Source organism: Phoca vitulina, unplaced genomic scaffold (genome assembly GCF_004348235.1).
Source record: "Phoca vitulina isolate PV1807 unplaced genomic scaffold, GSC_HSeal_1.0 scaffold73, whole genome shotgun sequence".
In the NCBI taxonomy this organism is placed as follows: domain Eukaryota; kingdom Metazoa; phylum Chordata; class Mammalia; order Carnivora; family Phocidae; genus Phoca; species Phoca vitulina.
The window spans coordinates 2616570-2637350 of record NW_022589776.1 but is presented as its reverse complement, the minus strand read 5'-3'; the positions used below and the strand labels follow the sequence as shown (position 1 = coordinate 2637350).

The 20781-nt window shown below is 34.9% G+C and overlaps 1 protein-coding gene across 2 annotated transcripts in view; it reads right to left on the bottom strand.

The window, feature by feature from the left end:
* The window catches only part of RABGAP1L (RAB GTPase activating protein 1 like), a 782624-nt gene that overhangs the window by 244079 nt on the left and 517764 nt on the right, over window positions 1-20781 (bottom strand). For both annotated transcript variants that reach the window (XM_032393375.1, XM_032393374.1), the window contains exons 16-17: window positions 12100-12225; window positions 9549-9692 (exon numbers count right to left, since the gene is read on the bottom strand). In XM_032393375.1, coding sequence (XP_032249266.1) covers window positions 9549-9692; window positions 12100-12225 — 270 coding nt within the window. The remainder of the gene's footprint in view (window positions 1-9548; window positions 9693-12099; window positions 12226-20781) is intronic.

Here is a 20781-nt window from a genome sequence, read left to right as displayed (position 1 = left end):
TAGGCCTGAAGGAGTTAGCCAGGTAAAGAGTGAAGGGTACATTCGAGGCAGAAGGGAAAGAATATGCAGACGTTTTCGACCTGAAAAGATCTTAAATGATCCAGAAACTAAAAGAAGGCCAAAGTACAGTAAAGGAAGACTGACCCAAGGGTACCACTGGAGAGGAAGAAAGGGCAAGATTAGAGGCCAGGTGAAACAATGTGAGTTTTATTTAGTGGGAAAACACTCAAGGATTTTTTTTTTTTTAATCTTATACCAGTGTACTTTATTTATTTATTTATTTTTATTATGTTACGTTAATCACCATACAGTACATCATTAGTTAAGGATTTTCAGCAGAGGAATGACTTGACCTGATCTCTCTGGATGCTATGGCGAATAATGGGATAAAAGGGGGTCAAGTGGAAAGAATAGTTAGGAGGTAACTGAATAGTATGTGACACTGGTTTGGAGATAGAAGACAGCTTTCTAAACCTATTTTAAGAAGTGGACTTCATAAACCAGTGAGTACAATATTTTCTAAATATGTTCAATTATAAATTGCTCAGAGATACAAATATATGCAAGTAAAAAATACAGACATGCATGGGAATGATAAACACTGAATTCTGTATAATGGTTCCTCTGAGGAAGGCAAAGGAGGAGGGTATTTCCTGGGAGAGGGAGGTAATAAAACAAACTAATCTTGTTCGTATTATTTTGTTTCTTAACCAGGGAGATAGATATATAAGAGTTCATTGTAAGTCTTTATGCTTTTAAATAATGTTTTAAATATTAAATCATAAAAATAGAATATGTTTAGTTATTTTATTTAATCCATGCTACACAGTTTAACCACAATGAGCTTTCTGAAACAAAAAAATACTATAAAGTAACTTTAGTTATTCCAATTCATGATAAACTGAAATATTTTTATTGGGAAAAAAACCTGTTACTCTATAACTTTAAGTCAGTGATATATGTTCTGATTATGAGAACTGTTCACACATAATTAGATGTTGTGGGTTATTAAACATGTTTGAGATATATAAAGTCTTTGTGAGTCCTCAAAGTAATGTGGGTTTGATTTTACTAAAACAAAATACCACTCCTATTTTTAACAGTAAACATGTACCTTTATTTTAAAGGACTAGGTTTGACATGCTTATTTCTCCACTGGTCATTTTTCATAATTATTCCACCCTCTGTATTTCCTAAAGATTGGCCTTAAATGTTCCCAAGGGTACCAGAACCTGCTTTTAGAACAAACACTGCAGAGAAATTGTAATCCAGGCATTTCCAGAATAAAGCATGCAATAACATGCCCCAGTCACTCCTCAACATCATCGGTCCCCAAGATGCTCTTTGAAGCGTAGAAGCTGCACAATCAGCCACCCTTCCCTCTCACCACTACATTAAATTAAAATATATAATCAATAAATCTCCAGATGATCCATCAGCACATCCCGTCCTCTCTACTTATAAATCTATCTAGAATTCAACCACTTTCTCACCATGTCCACTACCACTAACTTGGTCCAAGCAACCCAGATAATTGCAAATGCCTCATAGCTGGTCCCCCACTTCTCCCTTTGTACTCTCTCACAATCTTTATTCAATAGTGCAACCTGAGTAGTGAGGATAAAATATATATCAGAGTGTGCCACTCCTATACTTAAAACTGTCTAGCTGTTTCCCATCTCAGTCCAGTAAAACCTAAATTCTCTACAATGGTCAAAAGTCCTTATTAAGACCTGTTACATTTCTCTTCATCTTTTTCCATAGCACTTAACACTTCTGATAGAGTATATATTCTACTTAGTCATTTGTTTATTGTCTGTATCTTCCACAAGGATAAAAAATTTAATGAAGACAAGAGTTTTCTCTGCTTTTCTTTACTGTTGTATCCCCAAACCTGAATGGTGTCAAGCATTTAGAAGGAGTTCAATAAATGTTTGTTGAATAAATGAATGAATGAGTGAATATTTCTTTAAAGTGACAGGAAGCACAGACAATGGTTCTGCCATATAAACTTGAGGTTTCAACTGCTTTCTGTAATGTCAAAATTAATGCAAACACAAGAAAGAGCTGTAACAACTGATGTGAGAACCATAAAAAGCCCCGTAGGCGAGAAAGAAGTTAAAATCCAGAAACAAGATTTTAGAGAGTTTTTTTTTCCCTAGTCCGAAGATTTCTACTGATAAGTAAAACTTTAAAATAACCTTTGCAGTATTTATTGGTTGGTCATAGATTTTTTTTCCCCTACTCTTGTAGTCAATTACTACTCTTAAAGTTTTTATAAAATTTATGTTTATGTCCCCTATGCTCATTCTAATGCATTTTAAATTCAACATATTACTTGATAAAGACGTCAGCTAATGCTAGTATGGTAATCATATTGCAATACAGAAATGTTACGAATCAACACATTGTATACCTCAAACTTACACAATGTTATGTGTCAGTTATATCTCAATAAAAAAATTCAAGTATTACTGTTTGAGGGAGAAAATGGGGGCAAAGAATAAGGATATTATATAATGAATCTCCTCTTCAGATAACAGTTTCAGAAAACTGTTTTGAAAGGGGGTATATAGTTGGTGGTATTTAATTAAATATTGTAGTACTGTACTGTCATTTTTTTTTTATCACCCTAAGAAGAAAGGAGAGACAGGAAATATATTCTAATTTGAAGGGTCAATGATTTCCTTATATTCCACGAAATATCAAGTTACTATATAAAGCTGAATATAATTTGATATTCTAAAAACTGAACTATCTGGGAAGAGCCAACTTCAAACATCACCTGTCAGTTATCTTGTCAAGACTAAAAGAAATACTGTTTTTCTTATGTCTTCTGAAAGAAAGTAGAAGAAAAAAATACTTTAGGAGGACTACTTGAATCACTAGTCAAAATGAAATAGAATTAAACTTCCATTAAGGAAGTTCTTTCTGTAATGTCAAAATTAATGCAAACTAAAATTGCAGGCTAAAATTTTGGTTTTAGCAAAAAAGCATCTCAACTAGAGGGAAACAAAGGTGGTTAGAAAGGTAAGAAAGAACCAACAGCTAGTTAACCTACTCTCTTAAGAATCTCTGGTGTCATCTAGTTAACGGAAAAAACTGAGAAGCAATAAAAGAGTTATATAGGTGGATAGAGCAGAATGGAAGGTTATATTATTAACTGGGTATTTACTATGTAGGAGGCACAGTGCTAAGCAATTCATATTCATATTCTCATTCAATCCTTAAAATAAACCTGGGAGATAGGTTTTGTTAGCATCATTTTACAGAGAAACAAATTGAGACATATACAGGTAAAGTAACATACAGTGATGCAGGAAGGGTTAAATAAAAAACCAAATATCTTAACTCCATGTTAAACTGTCTCTATGTTGCTCCTTCTATAACTGAATACACTGCTGGATTTTTCCTACCAGGTTAACTTCTCTCGTATAAGCACAAAAGTGATTCAGCTCTTAGATCCAGCTCTTAGTTCTCATCTGTATGCAACTTCAGAAATCAAGTGAGTAAGTTTTCAACTAAATGAGTTTTATTTTGTTCCATATTCATGAACTCTAATCTGATCTAGGATCTGCCCTCTAAAAAACAAAACAAAATAAAATAAAAACCTGCCTTTGATCACAAGGAAGACTTTCACTGAATAAAAACAACTCAAAAGGTAATGCTCAAAATACTCTGAAAAGCTAGCCGCTTGGTGGCATCTACTAAACCCTAGTATATACATGCCCTAACCCAGCAATTCCACTCCTAGATGTGTACCCACAGAAGTACATTCATATGCTTACCAAAAGACAAGTTCAAGAATGTTCACAGCAACACTATTTACAATAACCTTAATCTGGAAACAACCCAAATGCCCATCAACAATACAATGGAAGAATGGATATATTGTAATATATTTACACAATGGAACAAATGAACCATGCCTAGATGCAACTATTATATGGATGAATCTCACAAACATAATGATAAATGAAAAACCTTGATGAGAAGAGTTCATATTGTATTATTCCATTTAAACAAAGTTCAAAAACAATCAAAACTCATAATCTATGGTGCCAGAATTTAGGACAGTGATGACTCTTCAGAGAGGTAGTAACCGCAGGGGCAGTGAAGGGGAGGAGGGCTTCTGAAATGCAGGCAAGTGTCAGGGTTTTTTTTGATCTGGGTGCTTGTTACATTAGTTATGTTCACTTTATGAAAAACCATCATGTTTTACACTAATTTTTGCACATTTTCTTTTGATCTGTTATACTTCAACAAAAAGTTCTTTAAAAAAGACAATGTTCTATTCTTGGTGGGTTGACAGCACAGTATTTACACTATAATTGTTAATACTTCTGGCTTTTTTCTTATCTCTCCATATAGAGGCAGACAATAAAAAATAGAAGGTTTTGTTCTTTTTTAAAAAAATAATTTTAATTTCAATTATTGCCTACATGATAATTTGTGGAAAGTTCCATTCATCTCAGATTTATAATAAGATGTCTTTTTTAAACTCTAGCAAGAGAGGGAACACAAGCAGGGGGAGTGGGAGAGGGAGAAGCAGACTTCCCGCTGAGCAGGGAGCCCAATGCAGGGCTTGATCCCAGGACCCTGGGACCATGACCTGAGCCGAAGGCAGATGCTTAACGACTGAGCCACCCAGGCGCCCCAAACTCTACTTTAAAATCCTGTTGTCAGGCATTTCTCCAAAGAAGACATCCAAATGGCCAACAGACACATGAAAAAATGCTCAACATCACTCGGCATCAGGGAAATCCAAATCAAAACCTCAATGAGATATCACCTAACACCAGTCAGAATGGCTAAAATTAACAAGTCAGGAAACGACAGATGTTGGCGGGGATGCGGAGAAAGGGGAACCCTCCTACACTGTTGGTGGGAAGGCAAGCTGGTGCAGCCACTCTGGAAAACAGTATGGAGGTTCCTCAAAAAGTTGAAAATAGAGCTACACTACAACCCAGTAATTGCACTACTGGGTATTTACCCCAAAGATACAAATGTAGTGATCCGAAGGGGCACCTGTACCCCAATGTTTATAGCAGCAATGTCCACAACAGCCAAACTATGGAAAGAGCCCAGATGTCCATCGACAGATGAATGGATAAAGAAGATGTGGTATATATATATACAATGGAATATTACTCAGCCATCAAAAAAACGATATCTTGCCATTTTCAATTACATGGATGGATCTAGAGGGTATTATGCTAAGCAAAATAAGTCAATCAGAGAAAAACAATTATCATATTATCTCATTCATATGTGGAATTTAAGAAACAAAACAGAGGATCATAGGGAAAGAGAGGAAAAAACAAAACAAGACAAAATCCAAGAGGGAGACAAATCATAAGAGATTCTTAGTCATAGAAAACAAACTGAGGGTTGCTGGAGGGAAGGAGGAGGGGGCTGCGGTACTGGGTGATGGACATTAAGGAGAGCACGTGATGTAAGGAGCATTGGGTATTACATAAGACTGATGAATCACTGACCTCTATGTCTGAAACCAATAATACATTATATGTTAATTAATTGAATTTAAATAAAAAATAAAAATAAAATAAAATCCTGTTGTCAGGGCATCTGGGTGGCTCAAGTCAGTTAAGCGTATGACTCTTCTTTTTTTAAAGATGTTATTTATTTATTTCACAGAGAGAGACACAGAGAGAGAGGGAACACAAGCAGGGGGAGTGGGAGAGGGAGAAGCAGGCTTCCCACAGAGCAGGGAGCCCGATGCGGGGCTTGATCCCAGAACCCTGAGACCATGACTGGAGTGGAAGGCAGACGCTTAACAACTGAGCTATCCAGGTGCTCCAAGCATCTGACTCTTGATTTTGGTTCAGGTCATGATCTCAGGGTCATGAGATTGAGCCCTGCATTGAGCTGCACAGAGCCTGCTTAAGATTCTCTCTCTTCCTCTTCTTCTGCCCCTTCCCCCACACATGAACTCAGACATGTGCATGCACTTTCTCTCTCTCTAAAAAAAAAAAAAAAAATCCTGTTGTCTTCATCCTCACTAAATAAGGGAATTAACCTGAGTGACCATATATTCAGCTTTATACAAGCATTTTATTTTATTTATTTTTTTTTTTTTTAAGATTTTTTTATTTATTTATTTGAGAGAGAGAGAATGAGAGAGAGCGAGTACATGAGAGGGGGGAGGGTCAGAGGGAGAAGCAGACTCCCTGCTGAGCAGGGAGCCCGATGCGGGACTCGATCCAGGGACTCCAGGATCATGACCTGAGCCGAAGGCAGTCGCCCAACCAACTGAGCCACCCAGGCGCCCTATACAAGCATTTTAAATAAAACTATTAACAACCAGGAGTTTTTGATTCAGACTACATTGCCAAAGTGTACTAAAGTTCTTCCCAAATTTTCTGCTACTAAATTAACTTCATATTTTTGACCTCGGGATGAATGAAAAAATCCTTAAAAGCATATAGCTTAGAAAAGCATGAGAGGCTGATATGCTTCCTAAAAGTCTCCAGCTCAAAGTCTTTCTCGCTTTGCAATAGGATCTTTGAGCAAAATAACTGAAGACTAACACCTTTTTTTTTTCAGTCAGAATGATCACCTTTGAAAAATCAACTTTTCCATCTGAGAATTTCTTAGCATTCCATTTGTAACTAAACATTAATTCATAACCATGAAGATCTGTATCATTTTCCTAAAAAAGAGAGAATATGACAAAAACAAACATGTATAGATGATTCTATTTAAGACTATGTTATCATTTCTTCTTTTAGAATATTTGACCACATATGAAAGACGAGCTCTGACATAAATATTTTATTAACTACAAGAAGGAAAGGGGCAAAGAGAAAACACAGACAGGCAGGAAATAAAAGTTTATCTAAAAATTTCCTTTGCAAAATAATCCTCTGACAAAGATGAGTTAGTGGAAAGAATGAATATCCTGATACTGTTCCCAATAAAGTTTATTTTGAATTTGAACTGTTAAGGGATGTTATTATTTATTTCCCTGGTTACCATGACCCTGTGATTACAACCTACCCCATGTTTTGGAAAGCTATGCAACTTCCTTAAACAGCTACAGAGTACAGATTTAAGGGAAGGGAAAGTAGTATCTAGGATGCTCTTACTAATTTTAATAAGCATTAAGATCTTTCAAACACTGTAATTATAAATCAAAGCTGGCAAGTGATAATGCTCATATATTTTCTTTTCCCCTACCATAAATGTTGCTAACTTTCTTAGCAACTGACATTAGAAATTCAAATATCTTCAAAATAAAATTTCCTGAGAAATTGTGAATCTAGGTTCCAAAAGACCCATGGACGATACTCCAATGTCAGGTATGGAATCATTCAGATAGAGACAACTTTAGAAAAGTCATCACTCCAGTGAACTAGAATATAGTGTTACTATTCTGCCAAAAGTGACTAAGAAATCCAATTTTACTGGTGTGATTAAGCATATTAATTTCATTCTCTTTTCTATAATGAACATTATAGAACTAATCTAGTATGAAATTAGAAGACCTCTTTCAGCAAAAAATATGAAGCAATGATATTAACTTTTGCAAGCTCCTACTATTTATAAAACTGTTAAAATGTCATACCCTCGCTTTCCTTTTTTTTTAAATAAATACCATGAAATACTAAGCTCAGTATGAAATGAACAGGACCAATGAATACTTATTTATCAAAAATAAATTTTAGTATTACTTTAAGATCACAGAAGTCAAAGACATAAATTTGGGTTTTACTTTCAAAGAGTATTACACTAAATTTGAGGAGTCGGAACTGTTCACCATACCAATCTGGATAATCAGGCAAAGGAGAATTTTTAGTACAAATGCCTAAATTTGTGTACACTGTGATTACATCATTTTGACTTTGAGTAAGGTTTTAGCTCCTAATTCTGCATTCTTCCTTTAGGTTAAATTTAGATAGGCATTTTAGAAACTAATTTGTAAGTAAAACAAATAGGAAAGTCAATGTGTTCTCAATCAGGCTTGCTGGCTGTTAGAGATTCAGAATTGAGAACTTATTCTGTGACCTTCAGCAAGTCACTCAACCTTTCTTTATCAAAATATGTCACAGATGGGGGCGCCAGGGTGGCGCAGTCGGTGAAATGTCCAACTCTTGGTTTCGGCTCAGGTCCTGAGCTCAGGGTGGTGAGATCGAGCCCCACCTCAGGCTCTGTGCTCAGCGGGGAGTCTGCTTCAGATGCTCTCCCTCTGCCCTTCCCCCATTCTCTCTCTCTCAAATAAAATAAACAAATCATTTAAAAAAATGTTACAAATGTTTAAAAATCTTACACCTTTACAAAATGCTCTGCAACTTTCAAGTATCCTGTGACTTCCAACTAGAACCTCTGAAGAGCAGAACCCAGCTGTACTTGCATGTGAAATAATTCCTGCTGCGGTAGGCTGAGAAGTAACAGTTACGCTTTGCACAGCTTATGCATTTTATCTTTTTAAATCATTTTTATAATTAATTTGATTAAATTCGGTAAATACGACTGAAAGGGTTAGATTTTAAGAAAGGAAACTTTGTGTATAACAAGTAATGTAGTAATACAATACTGTTTAGATTATGTTAGGCTTATACTTTCGATTACTCTACCTTTCTAATTTAAGACAGCTATAATTTATATACATTTATATCCCAAATAAAAAAAAATTCTTCTCATCTAGCAATCACTGCTAAGACTGTCAAACATTTTAATTGGCAGTATATGATATATGCATGTGTAATTCTGCTTATTTCTTTAAAAGAGTAAAGTGAATAAAAGCAGCCATCTAGGGAACTAAAAACAATAAATGAAACAAATCAGATACCTAAGGAATTTGCAAACTAATTTTTTAAATATTCTGTGAAAATATATGGTATTGAAGCGTTGGTCTATCACTTCAGTATTACCTGGTAGGAGTCTCAAACATCATATACAATAGAAATATCTTATGAATTGAGGATTAAATTACTGTATAATTAGAAAACAAACTTAGTGGTTACCAGAGGGGAGGTGGGTGAAGGGATGGGTTAAACAGGTGATGGGGATTAAGGAGTGCACTTGTTGTGATGAGTACTAGGTGATGTATGGAGTTGTTGAGTCACTATATTGTACACCTAAAACTAATATAACACTGTATGTTAACTATACTGGCATTTAAAATAAAATATAGATTACTACACAATTTTCATTTATATTCACTCTTGGGAGTATCACTGCATTACTATTAAAAACACCTGATTTTGAATTCATTTATATAACTTTAAAGGTCCTTTATATTAGTAATACATTATTACACAGATAAAGGCTTATTATGAATTTTAATTACACATATTTAATTACCTCATCTTACTTTGTAGGAATTTTAAATGCCTTAACATTTTCATTTCTCACAAATAATAAAATTATAATTAAAATAGTCTTTACTAAAAATTCAAATAGAACTTTCTGGTCAATATTTATGTCTTAATGTATAAAAAAAATAAAATGAAGAAAATTATAACCACTTTAAATAGAAACTATTTTCTCTTTTGGCTTAGGTATGAGAGATGCAGTCACTCTACCTCACAAAGCAGTAAGTCGATGATGTGGAAGACCATGCAGAGTGGGAACTTGGCTGTAAAAAGAGTGAGGAACCACTGGGAGGCATACATATGAACTTCCAGGTTCAGAACACAAAAATGGTGGTGCAGGTCCGGTAACTGCTCCTAAAAAGTCAAAGTGGAAAAGTGAGAAGCTTTATTTCCTACCACAAATGAAATTTATGACAAGCTTTCTATGAGCACTCTAGATTTTTTGCAGCGTTCATTGAATTTTATGTAACTACACAGAACTGATAATAGGAGATGAGCACTGGGACCAGGATGATCGAGGAAAATAAAGGCAGACTTCTTATGGACAAATAACAAAGATCACCTCTTGCTCACTTGACTATTTTTGTTTCTTGGGAAATGCTCACTCTGACAGAATACCTATAGTCTAATGAATGTCATCCCTCCAGAGTCGAGTCCAGCACCTGATCAAATGGGTTGCCTGACTACCTAGGAAAGAAATTTGTTTTCTCTTTGGAGACCACTTAATATCAACATTATCTGGGATCTATGATATCACTTCAGTATATTTTTGGGGTGCTGAGAAAAGCCCAAAACATAATGAGACTTTAAAACAATCTATCTTTTTTGAATTTTTGGTAGAATTCCCCTGGGAATCCATCAGGCCCTGGACTCTTGTTTTTTAGTAGGTTTTTGATCACTGCTTCAATTTCGTTACTGGTTATTGGTCTATTCAGATTATTTACCTCAAAGATACAGATGTAGTGAAAAGAAGGGCCACATGCACCCCAATGTTCATAGCAGCAATGTCCACAATAGCCAAACTGTGGAAAGAGCAGAGTTGCCCTTCAACAGACAAATGGATAAAGAAGATGTGGTCCTTACATACAATGGAATATTACTCAACCATCAGAAAGGATGAATACCCACCATTTGCATCAACATGGATGGAACTAGAGGAGATTATGCTAAGTGAAATAAGTTAAGCAAAGAAAGTCAATTATCATATGGTTTCACTTACATGTGGAACATAAGGAATAGCATAGAGGATATTAGGAGGAGGAAGGGAAAAATGAAGGGGGGGGGAATCAGAGGGGGAGACGAACTATGAGAGACTATGGACTACAGGAAACAAACTGAGGGTTTCAGAGGGGAGGGGGGTGGAGAGATGGGTTAGCCTGGTGGTAGGTATTAAAGAGGGCACATATTGAATGGAGCACTGGGTGTTATACACAAACAAGGAATCGTGGAACACTACATCAAAAACTAATGATGTAATGTATGGTGACTAACATAACATAATAAAATTTAAAAAAAAAAGCAAAAGCAACAAAAGCAAAGATAAACGAGTGGGACTACATCACCTAAAAAACTTCTGCACAGCAGAAGAAATTTATTATTGGTATCAATAATCCCAAATATTTACTCAGAAGAATTAAATCTCTAAAAACGAGCCTATTGCTTTTAATGTCCCTAGTTGCCCAGAATCTTCTACACAGTCCTTTTTCTCCTGAAAAAAAGCACATATGTCATTGTGCTTAGAGTTCACTTAACATCTTTCCCCTACTTCATTTCTTCTTTAAGGTTTTCTACCCTCCAACATTCTCTTCTCCCAGCAAAGTTGTCCTTAACCTCATTGCTAATCCTCTGTCTTCTCTGTTCTAGTCTTTTAGTCTCCCATTGACTTCACGTCCTCTTTAGACACCTATGGATCTCCTGAGAGGTCAGGCCAATGAGCTCCTACCAATATCTCTACTGCTGCATCCCACTAACCTTAATCACTTTACTTTTCTCCAGTAGGGAATCAATCCATTAATGTATTTATTTCACATTTCTTTTGGGTTCCCAATACCTCAGATAGAGAAAGCCATATAAGCATGCTACATAGACCCATTATAAATTTAAGATTTTCAACTTCAGGTGGAATTTCAGAGCTACTCAGTAATTCCTTTTATCAGCACTAGTCAATAATTTTGCCCTTGCTCACGATCTTTATTATGTAATATTTTACATATATAAAATAATATGTTCCTCATACATATAAACTTACACAGACATATTGTAAAACAGTAACAACCCATTGTTTGAGATCAAGAAATTATATAAGAATAATTTTTAAATATGTCCCAACATTAAAATATTTAAGTGTTTTTTATTCTTTTTCAAATCTTTTTCTGTCATTTCAAGAGTTCTCTACATGTGGACCTAAATATGGTAGTGGTGCTAATTAAGGCAGGGAAAATTCTTAAGTATTTCAATTTTTATTCTGTAAATATCTTCATTTCTTTACAAATACTACTCAGGAATCTCTTCATTGACTTAACTCACTATATTCCCACTTAAAAGTATATTAAAGTTAAATATTTACAATGGAAGACTATTTTAAAAATGATCAAATGGTTAAATAAATATTAACACCGATATAGATACTGGTCAGAAACCAAATATATATATATTTTTCCGTAGAATTCCATTAAACTTTCATGAATTATTATTGTTCACTAATTTTATTACTTTTTCTCTAACTCAATCCCTGAGTGATAAAAGCCTAATTTTTATTTACCTGTATTAGTCTCTCCAACTGATAGAACTTGCAATGAAGATCTTCAAAGTTGTTTTTGTAGAGATCTCGTAAACCATAGTCATACATGATTTTCACCAAAACACAGAATGCTTGTTCCTCTGGCATCTACAGGGAAACAGATACATATAGAACGTGACTGAGTGGCATTTGGCCAGAGTGTCAGAAAAGCTCCTTCATGTTATTAGTCCTCTGCATTAATGGCTAAAAGCCTCTAGTGAATGAACTTCTTCAGAGCCAGCCTTCTGCAGCAATATAGATAAAATTTGTGTTCAAACCTTCCAGTTTCCTCACTTGACATGAACTTCGCTCTTTTGTGATTTTTTTATTTGTTTGACAGAGAGACACAGCAAGAGAGGGAACATAAGCAGAGGGAGCTGGAGAGGGAGAAGCAGGCTCCCCGCTGAGCAGGGAACCCGATGAGGGGCTTGATCCCAGGACCCTGGGATCATGACCTGAGCTGAAGGCAGACGCTTAACGACTGAGCCACCCAGGCGCCCCTCTTTTGTGAATTTTAATCATCCTGTTATTCACTCATTAAGCCATCTTAAAAACAGGTAATACAGTCACATGATTTAAAAATCAATACAATGCAAAAGTCTTACTCCTCTCCGTCTCTGTATAATAATTCCTGTACCTGGCCCCCACCTCTTTGGCATAACCTCGTAGCTACGCTCCATAATTTCTCATCTATCCTGCTAGTGTTTCTTTATGCAAATAAAAGAATCACACTTATTTTATTTTTCCCTTTCCTACATAAAAGATAACATTCTATGTACATTACAATGCATCTCGTTTCTTTTTCCCTCAATAATATTCTCCAAAGAGGGATTTCTGGGTCAAAGGATAAATGCATTTTTCATTTTGATAGTGAGATACTGTCTTCCCACAGTCTTCTTGATGTTATATTCTTTTTACATAAAAAGTTTTTAGGAAAGAATTTTATGAGCTTTTATCATTAAGAGTTAAATGACAAAATCTAACATACCCCTTCCAGAAGCATTTTTATCTGAACAGAGAATGAAATCTGAAATCCAAGGAACAAATCTCTAAATTGTGGTATCAATAAACTGAAGGGACTTAGAGACATACCTAACATTCTAGAAATTACATCAAGCAAACAGAAAAAGATTTTATCCTTAACTCAGTGTCCTAAGATATAACTATTGTGTAAACTTTACTTTTTTTTAAAATAAAAACTTTATTTATTTGAGAGAGAGTTTGCGCACAAGTGGCAGGGAGGAGGAGAGGGAGAGGGAGAAGCAGGCTCCCTCCCCCGAGCAGGGAGCCCAACACGGGCTCCAGCAGGATCCCAGGACCCTGAGATCAGGACCTTGAGATCAGGACCTGAGCAAAAGGCAGACGCTTAACCAACTGAGCCACCCAGGTGCCCCTGGAAACATTTACTTCCAATGTCACTTCTTTGAAAGTCTGACCTTGGCTCATTACGGTATTTGACACCTTTGTTAGACTAAATTCCTGTCTGAATACTTGAGTCAAGTAGAGTTCTATGTACCCACTTAGACATGTAATTCTTACACAAATTGGCCACTTCTATTTTCGACTTATAAACCATGAAATACACAAATTAGTTAAATAAAACCTCCTAAAGTTAAGTAAGTACACTTAGCTGTTGTCATTTTGATTCTATAAACATTTGCTTATTCCTTTTTTATCTATGAGGTGTTTGGGGCTTTGACCTCAGCTGTTCAAGTCAGCAAACATTTTTCAGCTTATACTCATTTTTTCAGAACACAAGTACATTGTATTCTTTCCCCCTTTAACAATTCTGTCATTGAAGCTTCAAGCGACACTAGCTTGCACAAACATGATCTACTCCTCCTACCACCAAGGTCTAAGCCTCTCCTTCTTCCTCTCAGATCTCTACTAAAACGGCCATACAAAAGTGCTCATGTAAGGTAACTGTAGCCAGCCCTAGAGAAACTAATTCACTTAAGTCCTAGTTGAATAGTTTATCATTTGGTATCCTACAAAGGGGATAAACCTTTAGTGCCTTGCATGGGTAAAACCACTAAAGCAAATAAAAGGTTTAAATGCCATTTGGTATCCACACATGCAGTCACTGAACACGGAGATGAATGCACTGTGCTAGGCCCTGGGGATACAGACGAACGGTATAGCATCTTCCCAAAGGACAAGTATATAGGCAACTCTCCTTGACTTTGATAGGGACACAGAAATCCTGGGATTGGGGAGGTAGGATGTGTTGATGAGGAATTAGACATCACCACAGCTGGAGCGTAAGTAGAGAAAAGGCTGGGTATGAGCCTGACTGGGTAATTTAGTCAGGAAAAAGACAAATGAACATAAATTTCTGCTTTGTTTTTAGGTATGGAGCTTAAATTCTCCCTTCCTCCCTCCATCTCTCTATCTCCACCTTTCTCCGCTCCCTCCTCCCCACTCCCTATCCATCTGTCTGTTTCTCTCATACACACAAACAATATATTTAATACAGTTCTTCAAAAACAAAAGAATTTTTAAGTTTGAATTTGATTCCCCCAAATAAAATGACAATCCCAGTCTATAACCTTTATTTTTTTTTTAAATCTATATTTGGGGGAGTGAGGAGTCTTAGAGCTGTTATCCTTCATGTCTAGCTTTAGGCAACATAATCTCTAAATAATGACCACAATAGATAGATCCATCACCTCACATAGTTATAATTTTTGTGTGTAGTAAGAACTGTTAAGATCTCTCTTAGCAACTTTCAAATACACAATACAGTATTGTCAACTATAGTCACCAAACTGTTACATATCCAGAACTTATTAATTTTATACCTTAAAGTTTGTACCCATACCATAAACTTGTACCCATGGGTACAACTCACTCATTTCCCCCATCCCCTGTGGCAACTACCAATCTATTCTCTTTTATGACTTCTTGTTTATATTCCACATATAACTGATACCATACAGTATTTGTCTTTCTCTGTCTGACTTATTTCACTTAGCACAGGCCTCTGAGGTTCATCCATGTTGTCACAAATGACAGGATTTCCTTTTTTATGACCGAATAATATTCCATTAAATGTATATACCACAATATCTGTACCCATTCACTTGTTGATGGACATTTAGGTTGTTTCCATGTCTTGTCTATTGTAAATAATGCTGCTATGAACATGGGGGTGCTAATATTATTTCAAGATGGTAATTTCATTCTCTTTGCATATATACTCAGAAGTAGAATTGCTAGATCACATGGTAGTTTTCTTTTAATTTTTTTAAGAACTTCCATACTGTTTTCCATAGTAATTGCACCAATTTACATTCCCACCAACAGTGCACAAAGGTTCCCTTTTCTCCACATCCCTGCCAGTACTTGTTACCTCTTGTCTTTTTCATAATATCTACTCTAACAGGTGTGAGGCAATATCTCATTGTTTTTGATTTGCATGATGATTGGTGATGTTGAACAACTTTTCATATACCTGTTAGATTTTGAGTATCTTCTTTGGAAAAATATCTACTCAGGTCATTTGCCCATTTTCTCATTGGATGATTTGGGTTGTTTTTTTTCTCTTGAGTTACAGGAGTTCTTTATATGTTTTAGATATTAACCCTTATCAGATATGTGGTTTGCAAATACTTTTTCCCATTGTGTAGGGTGCCCTTTCATTTTGTTGATATTTCTTCTGCCGTGCAGAAGTTTTTTAGGTGATGTAGTCCTACTCGTTTATCTTTGCTTTTGTTGCTTTTGTTTTTTAAATTTTATTATGTTATGTTAATCACCATACATTACATCATTAGTTTTTGATGCAGTGTTCCATGATTCATTGTATGCGTATAACACCCAGTGCTCCATTCAATATGTGCCCTCTTTAATACCTACCACCAGGCTAACCCATCCCCCCACCCCCTCCCCTCTAGAACCCTCAGTTTGTTTCTCAGAGTCCATAGTCTCTCACGGTTGCTTTTGATGTCATAATCAAAAAATCATTGCCAAGACTAATGTCAAAAAGCTTTTTATCTATGTTTATTTCTAAGAGGTTTATGGTTTCAGGTATTATGTTTAAATATTTAATCCATTTTAATTTTTGTAAGAGATATAAGATAGGGGTGCAGTTTTATTCTTTTGCATATGGCTGTCCAGTTTTCCTAACACTGTTTATTAAAGAAACTATCACTTCTCCATTAAATATTCTTAGCTTCTTTGTCAAATATTACTTGACAATATATGCATAAGTTTATTTCTGGGCTCTCAGTTCTGTTCCATTGGTCTACATATCAATTTTTATGGCAGTACCATACTGTTTTGATTACTATAGTTTTATAATAGAGTTTGCAATCAGAAAGTGTGATGCCTCCAGCTTTGCTCTTCTTTCTCAGGATTGTTTTGGCTATTCAGGGTCTTCTGTGTTTTCACACAAGTTTTAGATTGTTTTTTCTAATTTTGAAAAATTGTCATTGGGATTGCACTGAATCTGTAGATGACTTTGGTTAGTATGAACATTTTGACATTACCAATTCTTCTGAGGCATGAGCATGAGGTATCTTTCCATTTGTGTCTTATTCAATTTCTTTCATCAATGTTCTCAGTGTACAGTTATTTCACCTCAATTCAATTTATTCCTAAATATTTAATTTTTTATACTATTGTAAATGGGATTGTTTTATTTCTTTTCCAGATAGTTCATTGTTAAGCACATAGAAACAAAAGTGAAGTTTGTATGTTGATTCCATATCCTGCAACTTTACTGAATTTGCTGATTAGTTCTAACAGGTTTTTTTTTTTTGGTGGAGTCTTTAGGGTTTTCTATATATAAGACCATGTCATCTGCAAAAAGAGACACTTTCATTTTTTCCCTTTTTGATTTGGATATCTTTGATTTCTTTTTCTGGCTGATTGCTCTGGCTAGGATTTCTAGTACTGTGTTTAATGGGAATGGTGAGAGTGGGCAACCTTGTATTGTTCCTGGTCTTAGAGAAAATGCTTTCTTTTTCTTTTTTTCAGTGGAGATGTAACTGACATATAACATTATATTGGTTTCAGGTGTACAACCTAATAGTTTGATATCTGTACATAATGTGAAATGATCACAAGTCTAGTTAACATCTATCACCATACATAGCTCAATTTTTTTTTGCAATGAGAACTTTTAAGATTTACTCTATTAGCACTTTTCAAATATGCAATACAGTATTATTAACTATGCTGTACATTACATCCTTATGACTTATTTATTTAATTGGAAGTTTGTACCTTTTGACCACCCTTCACCCATTTCATCCACCCCTAACCCCCCACCTTTGGCAACCATCAATTATGTCTACGAACTTTTTTTTTTGAAATTCCACATATAAGTGAGATCATATATTTGTCTTTCTGTCTTTAACTTATTTTACTTAGCATAATGCCCTCAAGGTCCATTCATGTTGTTGCAGACAGCAAGATTTCATTCTTATATATATATATGAGACACATTTTCCATATCCATTCATCCATCAGAAGCCACTTAGATTGCTTCCATATCTTGGCTATTGTAAATAATGCTACAGAGACCACAGGGGTGCATATATCTTTTTGCTTTAGTATTCTTATTTCCTTTGGATAAATACCCAGAAGTTGAATATTTGATCATATGGTAGTTCTACTTTTAATTTTTTGAAGATCCACCATACTGTCTTCCACAGTGGCTGCACCAATTTACATTCCCACCAATAGTGCACAAAGGTTCCCTTTTCTCTACATCTTTGCCAACACTTGTTATTTCTTGCCTTTTGGTAAGAGCCATTGTAATATATATGAGGTGATATTTCATTGTGGTTTTGATTTGCATTTCTCTGATAATTAGTGATGTTGAACATCTTTTATTATACCTCTTGGTCATCTGTATGACTAGAGGGAAAACTTTCAACCTTTCACACCTGAGGATGATGTTAGCTGTTGGCTTGTCATATATGGCCTTAATTATAGTGAGATACATTCTGTACCCAATTTGTTGAGAATTTTTATCATGAATTTTGTCATTTATCATTGAATTTTGTCAAATACTTTTTCTGCATCTACTGAGATGACTTTTATCTTTCATCCTATTAATGTGATGTATCACATTTATGATTTATGTATGAACCATCTTTCATCCCAGGGATGAATCCCACTTCCTTGTGGTGTATAATCCTTTTAATGTGATGTTCAATTCTGTTTGCTATTCTGTTCCAGTCTTTATTATCTTCTTCCTTCTACTAACTTTGGGCTTAGTTTGTTCTTCTTATTCCAGCTCCTTGAGGTATAAAGTTAGGTTATTTGAGATAGGACTATTTTCTTGATGCACACATTTATCATAATAAACTTCCTTTTAGAACTGCTTTTGCTGCATTTGGTGTTTTTCCATTTTCATTTTTCTCAAGATATTTTTTAACTTCCCTTATGATTTCTTCTTTAAATCACTGTTATGTTCAGGAGTGTGTTATTTAATTTCTGCATATTCATGAACTTTCCATCTCTTCTCCTATTAGTGATTTCTAGTTTTGTGGTTACAAAGCCTACTTCATATAATTTCTATATTCGTGAATTTCTTAAGATTTTTTTCTATGGCCTAACATATGATCTATCCTAGAAAATGTCCCATGTGAACTTGAGAAGAATGTGTATTCTGCTGGTTTTGGATGGAATGTTTTGTATATGTCTGTTCAGTACATTTGGCTTACAGTGCTGTTCAAATCTGCTGTTTCCTTATCGGTTTTCTGCCTAGATGATCCATTGTTGACAGTGAGGTATTAAAGTCCCCAAATATTATTGTTGCTGTTCATTTCTCCTTTTAGTTTTGTTTGTTATCTGCTTTATATATTTAGGTGCTCCAATGTGGGCAAATACATATTTATAATTGTTATATCTTCTTGATGACATTTTTATCATTATATGATGACTTTGTCTTTTTTGACCCTTTTTAGCTTAAAATCTATTTTGTCTAATATAAATATAGCCACCTCTACTTTCTTTGGGTTACCATTTGTTTGAAATATCTTTTTTTTCCTTTCATTCTCAGTCTATGTGTGTCCTTATGACTAAAGTGAGTCTCTTTATAGGCAGCATATAGTTGGGTCTTGTTTTTGTTTTTTGTTTTTTTTCCCTCCAATCAGTTCTTTTATATCTTTTGATTGGAGAATTTATCCATTTATGTTTAAAGTAATTATTAATAGGTAGCAACTCATTATTGACATTTTGCTGTGTTCTGACTATTTTGTGGGTACTTTGTTTCTTGCTTTCTCTCTTGCTGTCTTCCTTTGTGATTTAATGACTTTTGTAGCAGAATGTTTTCTCTTCTCTTTATATTTGGTGAATCTACTGTCAGTTTTTGCTTTATGGTTACCATGAAACTTACTTAAAATGTCTTATAGTTATAACATCCTATTTTAGGTTTATGAAAACTTAACTTTGATAGTATACAGAAACTTGATACTTTCACTTCTCCCCCACCTCACACTTTAGGGTTACTGATGTTACAGTATACATCTTTTTTATATTGTGTAGGAAAAATTATTGTAGTTATGGTTATTTTTAATATATTTGTTTTTTTAACTTTACACAAGAGTTATAAGTGAATCATGTACTATCATTACATATTACAGAATCTGACTTTGACTACATAATTACCATTACCAGTGAATTTTACACATTCATATGTTTTTACAATGTTAATGAGCATCCTTTTAATTCAGCTTGATGAATGCCCTTTAGCATTTATTGTAAGGGAGGTCTAGTGATGATGAACACCTTCAGCTTTTGTTTGTCTGGGAAAGTATCTCTCCTTCATTTTTGAAGGTTAGTTTTGCTAGGTATAATATTCTTTTTCTTTCAATACATTCTTTGAATATATCATCCCACTCTTTCTTAGCCTACAATGTTTTTGTTCAGAAACTGAATAGTCATCTGGGGAGTTCCCTTGCATGTGATGAGTAGCTTTCTTTTTGCTGCTCTCAAAATTCTCTTTGAGTTTTGACAACTTAATTATAATGTGTCTTGTTATAACCCTGTTCAGATTCTAACCATCTAGAGTCTTCTGGGCCTCATAAATCTGGAAGTCCTTTTGTATCCCCAAGTTCAGAAGGCTTATAGCCATTATTGCTTTAAACAGACTTTCTGTCCCTTTTTAATTTCCTTCTGAGATTCCCATAATGTATATATTGTTTCATGTGATGGTGTCCCATAAGTCCCGTAGGCTTTCTTCACTCTTTTTCATTTTCTTTTTGCCCCTCTGACTTGATAGTTTCAAATGACCTATCTTCTAGTTCACCGATTCCTTTTTATGTTTGGTCGAGTCTTTTGTAGCTTTCTATTAAAGTCTTCAGTTCAGTCATTGTATTCTTCAGCTCTAGAATCTGCTTTTTGATGGTTTCTATTTCTTTGTTGATTTCATTTTTGTTTCCTAATTTTATTTAGTGATCTGTGTGTTCTTGTAGTTCATTGAACTTCTTTAAAGGGATTATTCTGAATTCTGAATTCTTTGTCAGACAGTTCATAGATCTGGGTTTCTTTAGAGTTAGTTATTTGAGATTTTTTAGTTTCCTTTGGTGGTATCAAAGGTACCTGATTCTTCATGATCCTTGATTCCTTGCATTGTTATCTGCATACTTGAGTAAGTGGTCCCCTCTTCCACATATTATAGTTTGCTCTGGCATGCAAAGACCTTCACCAGTT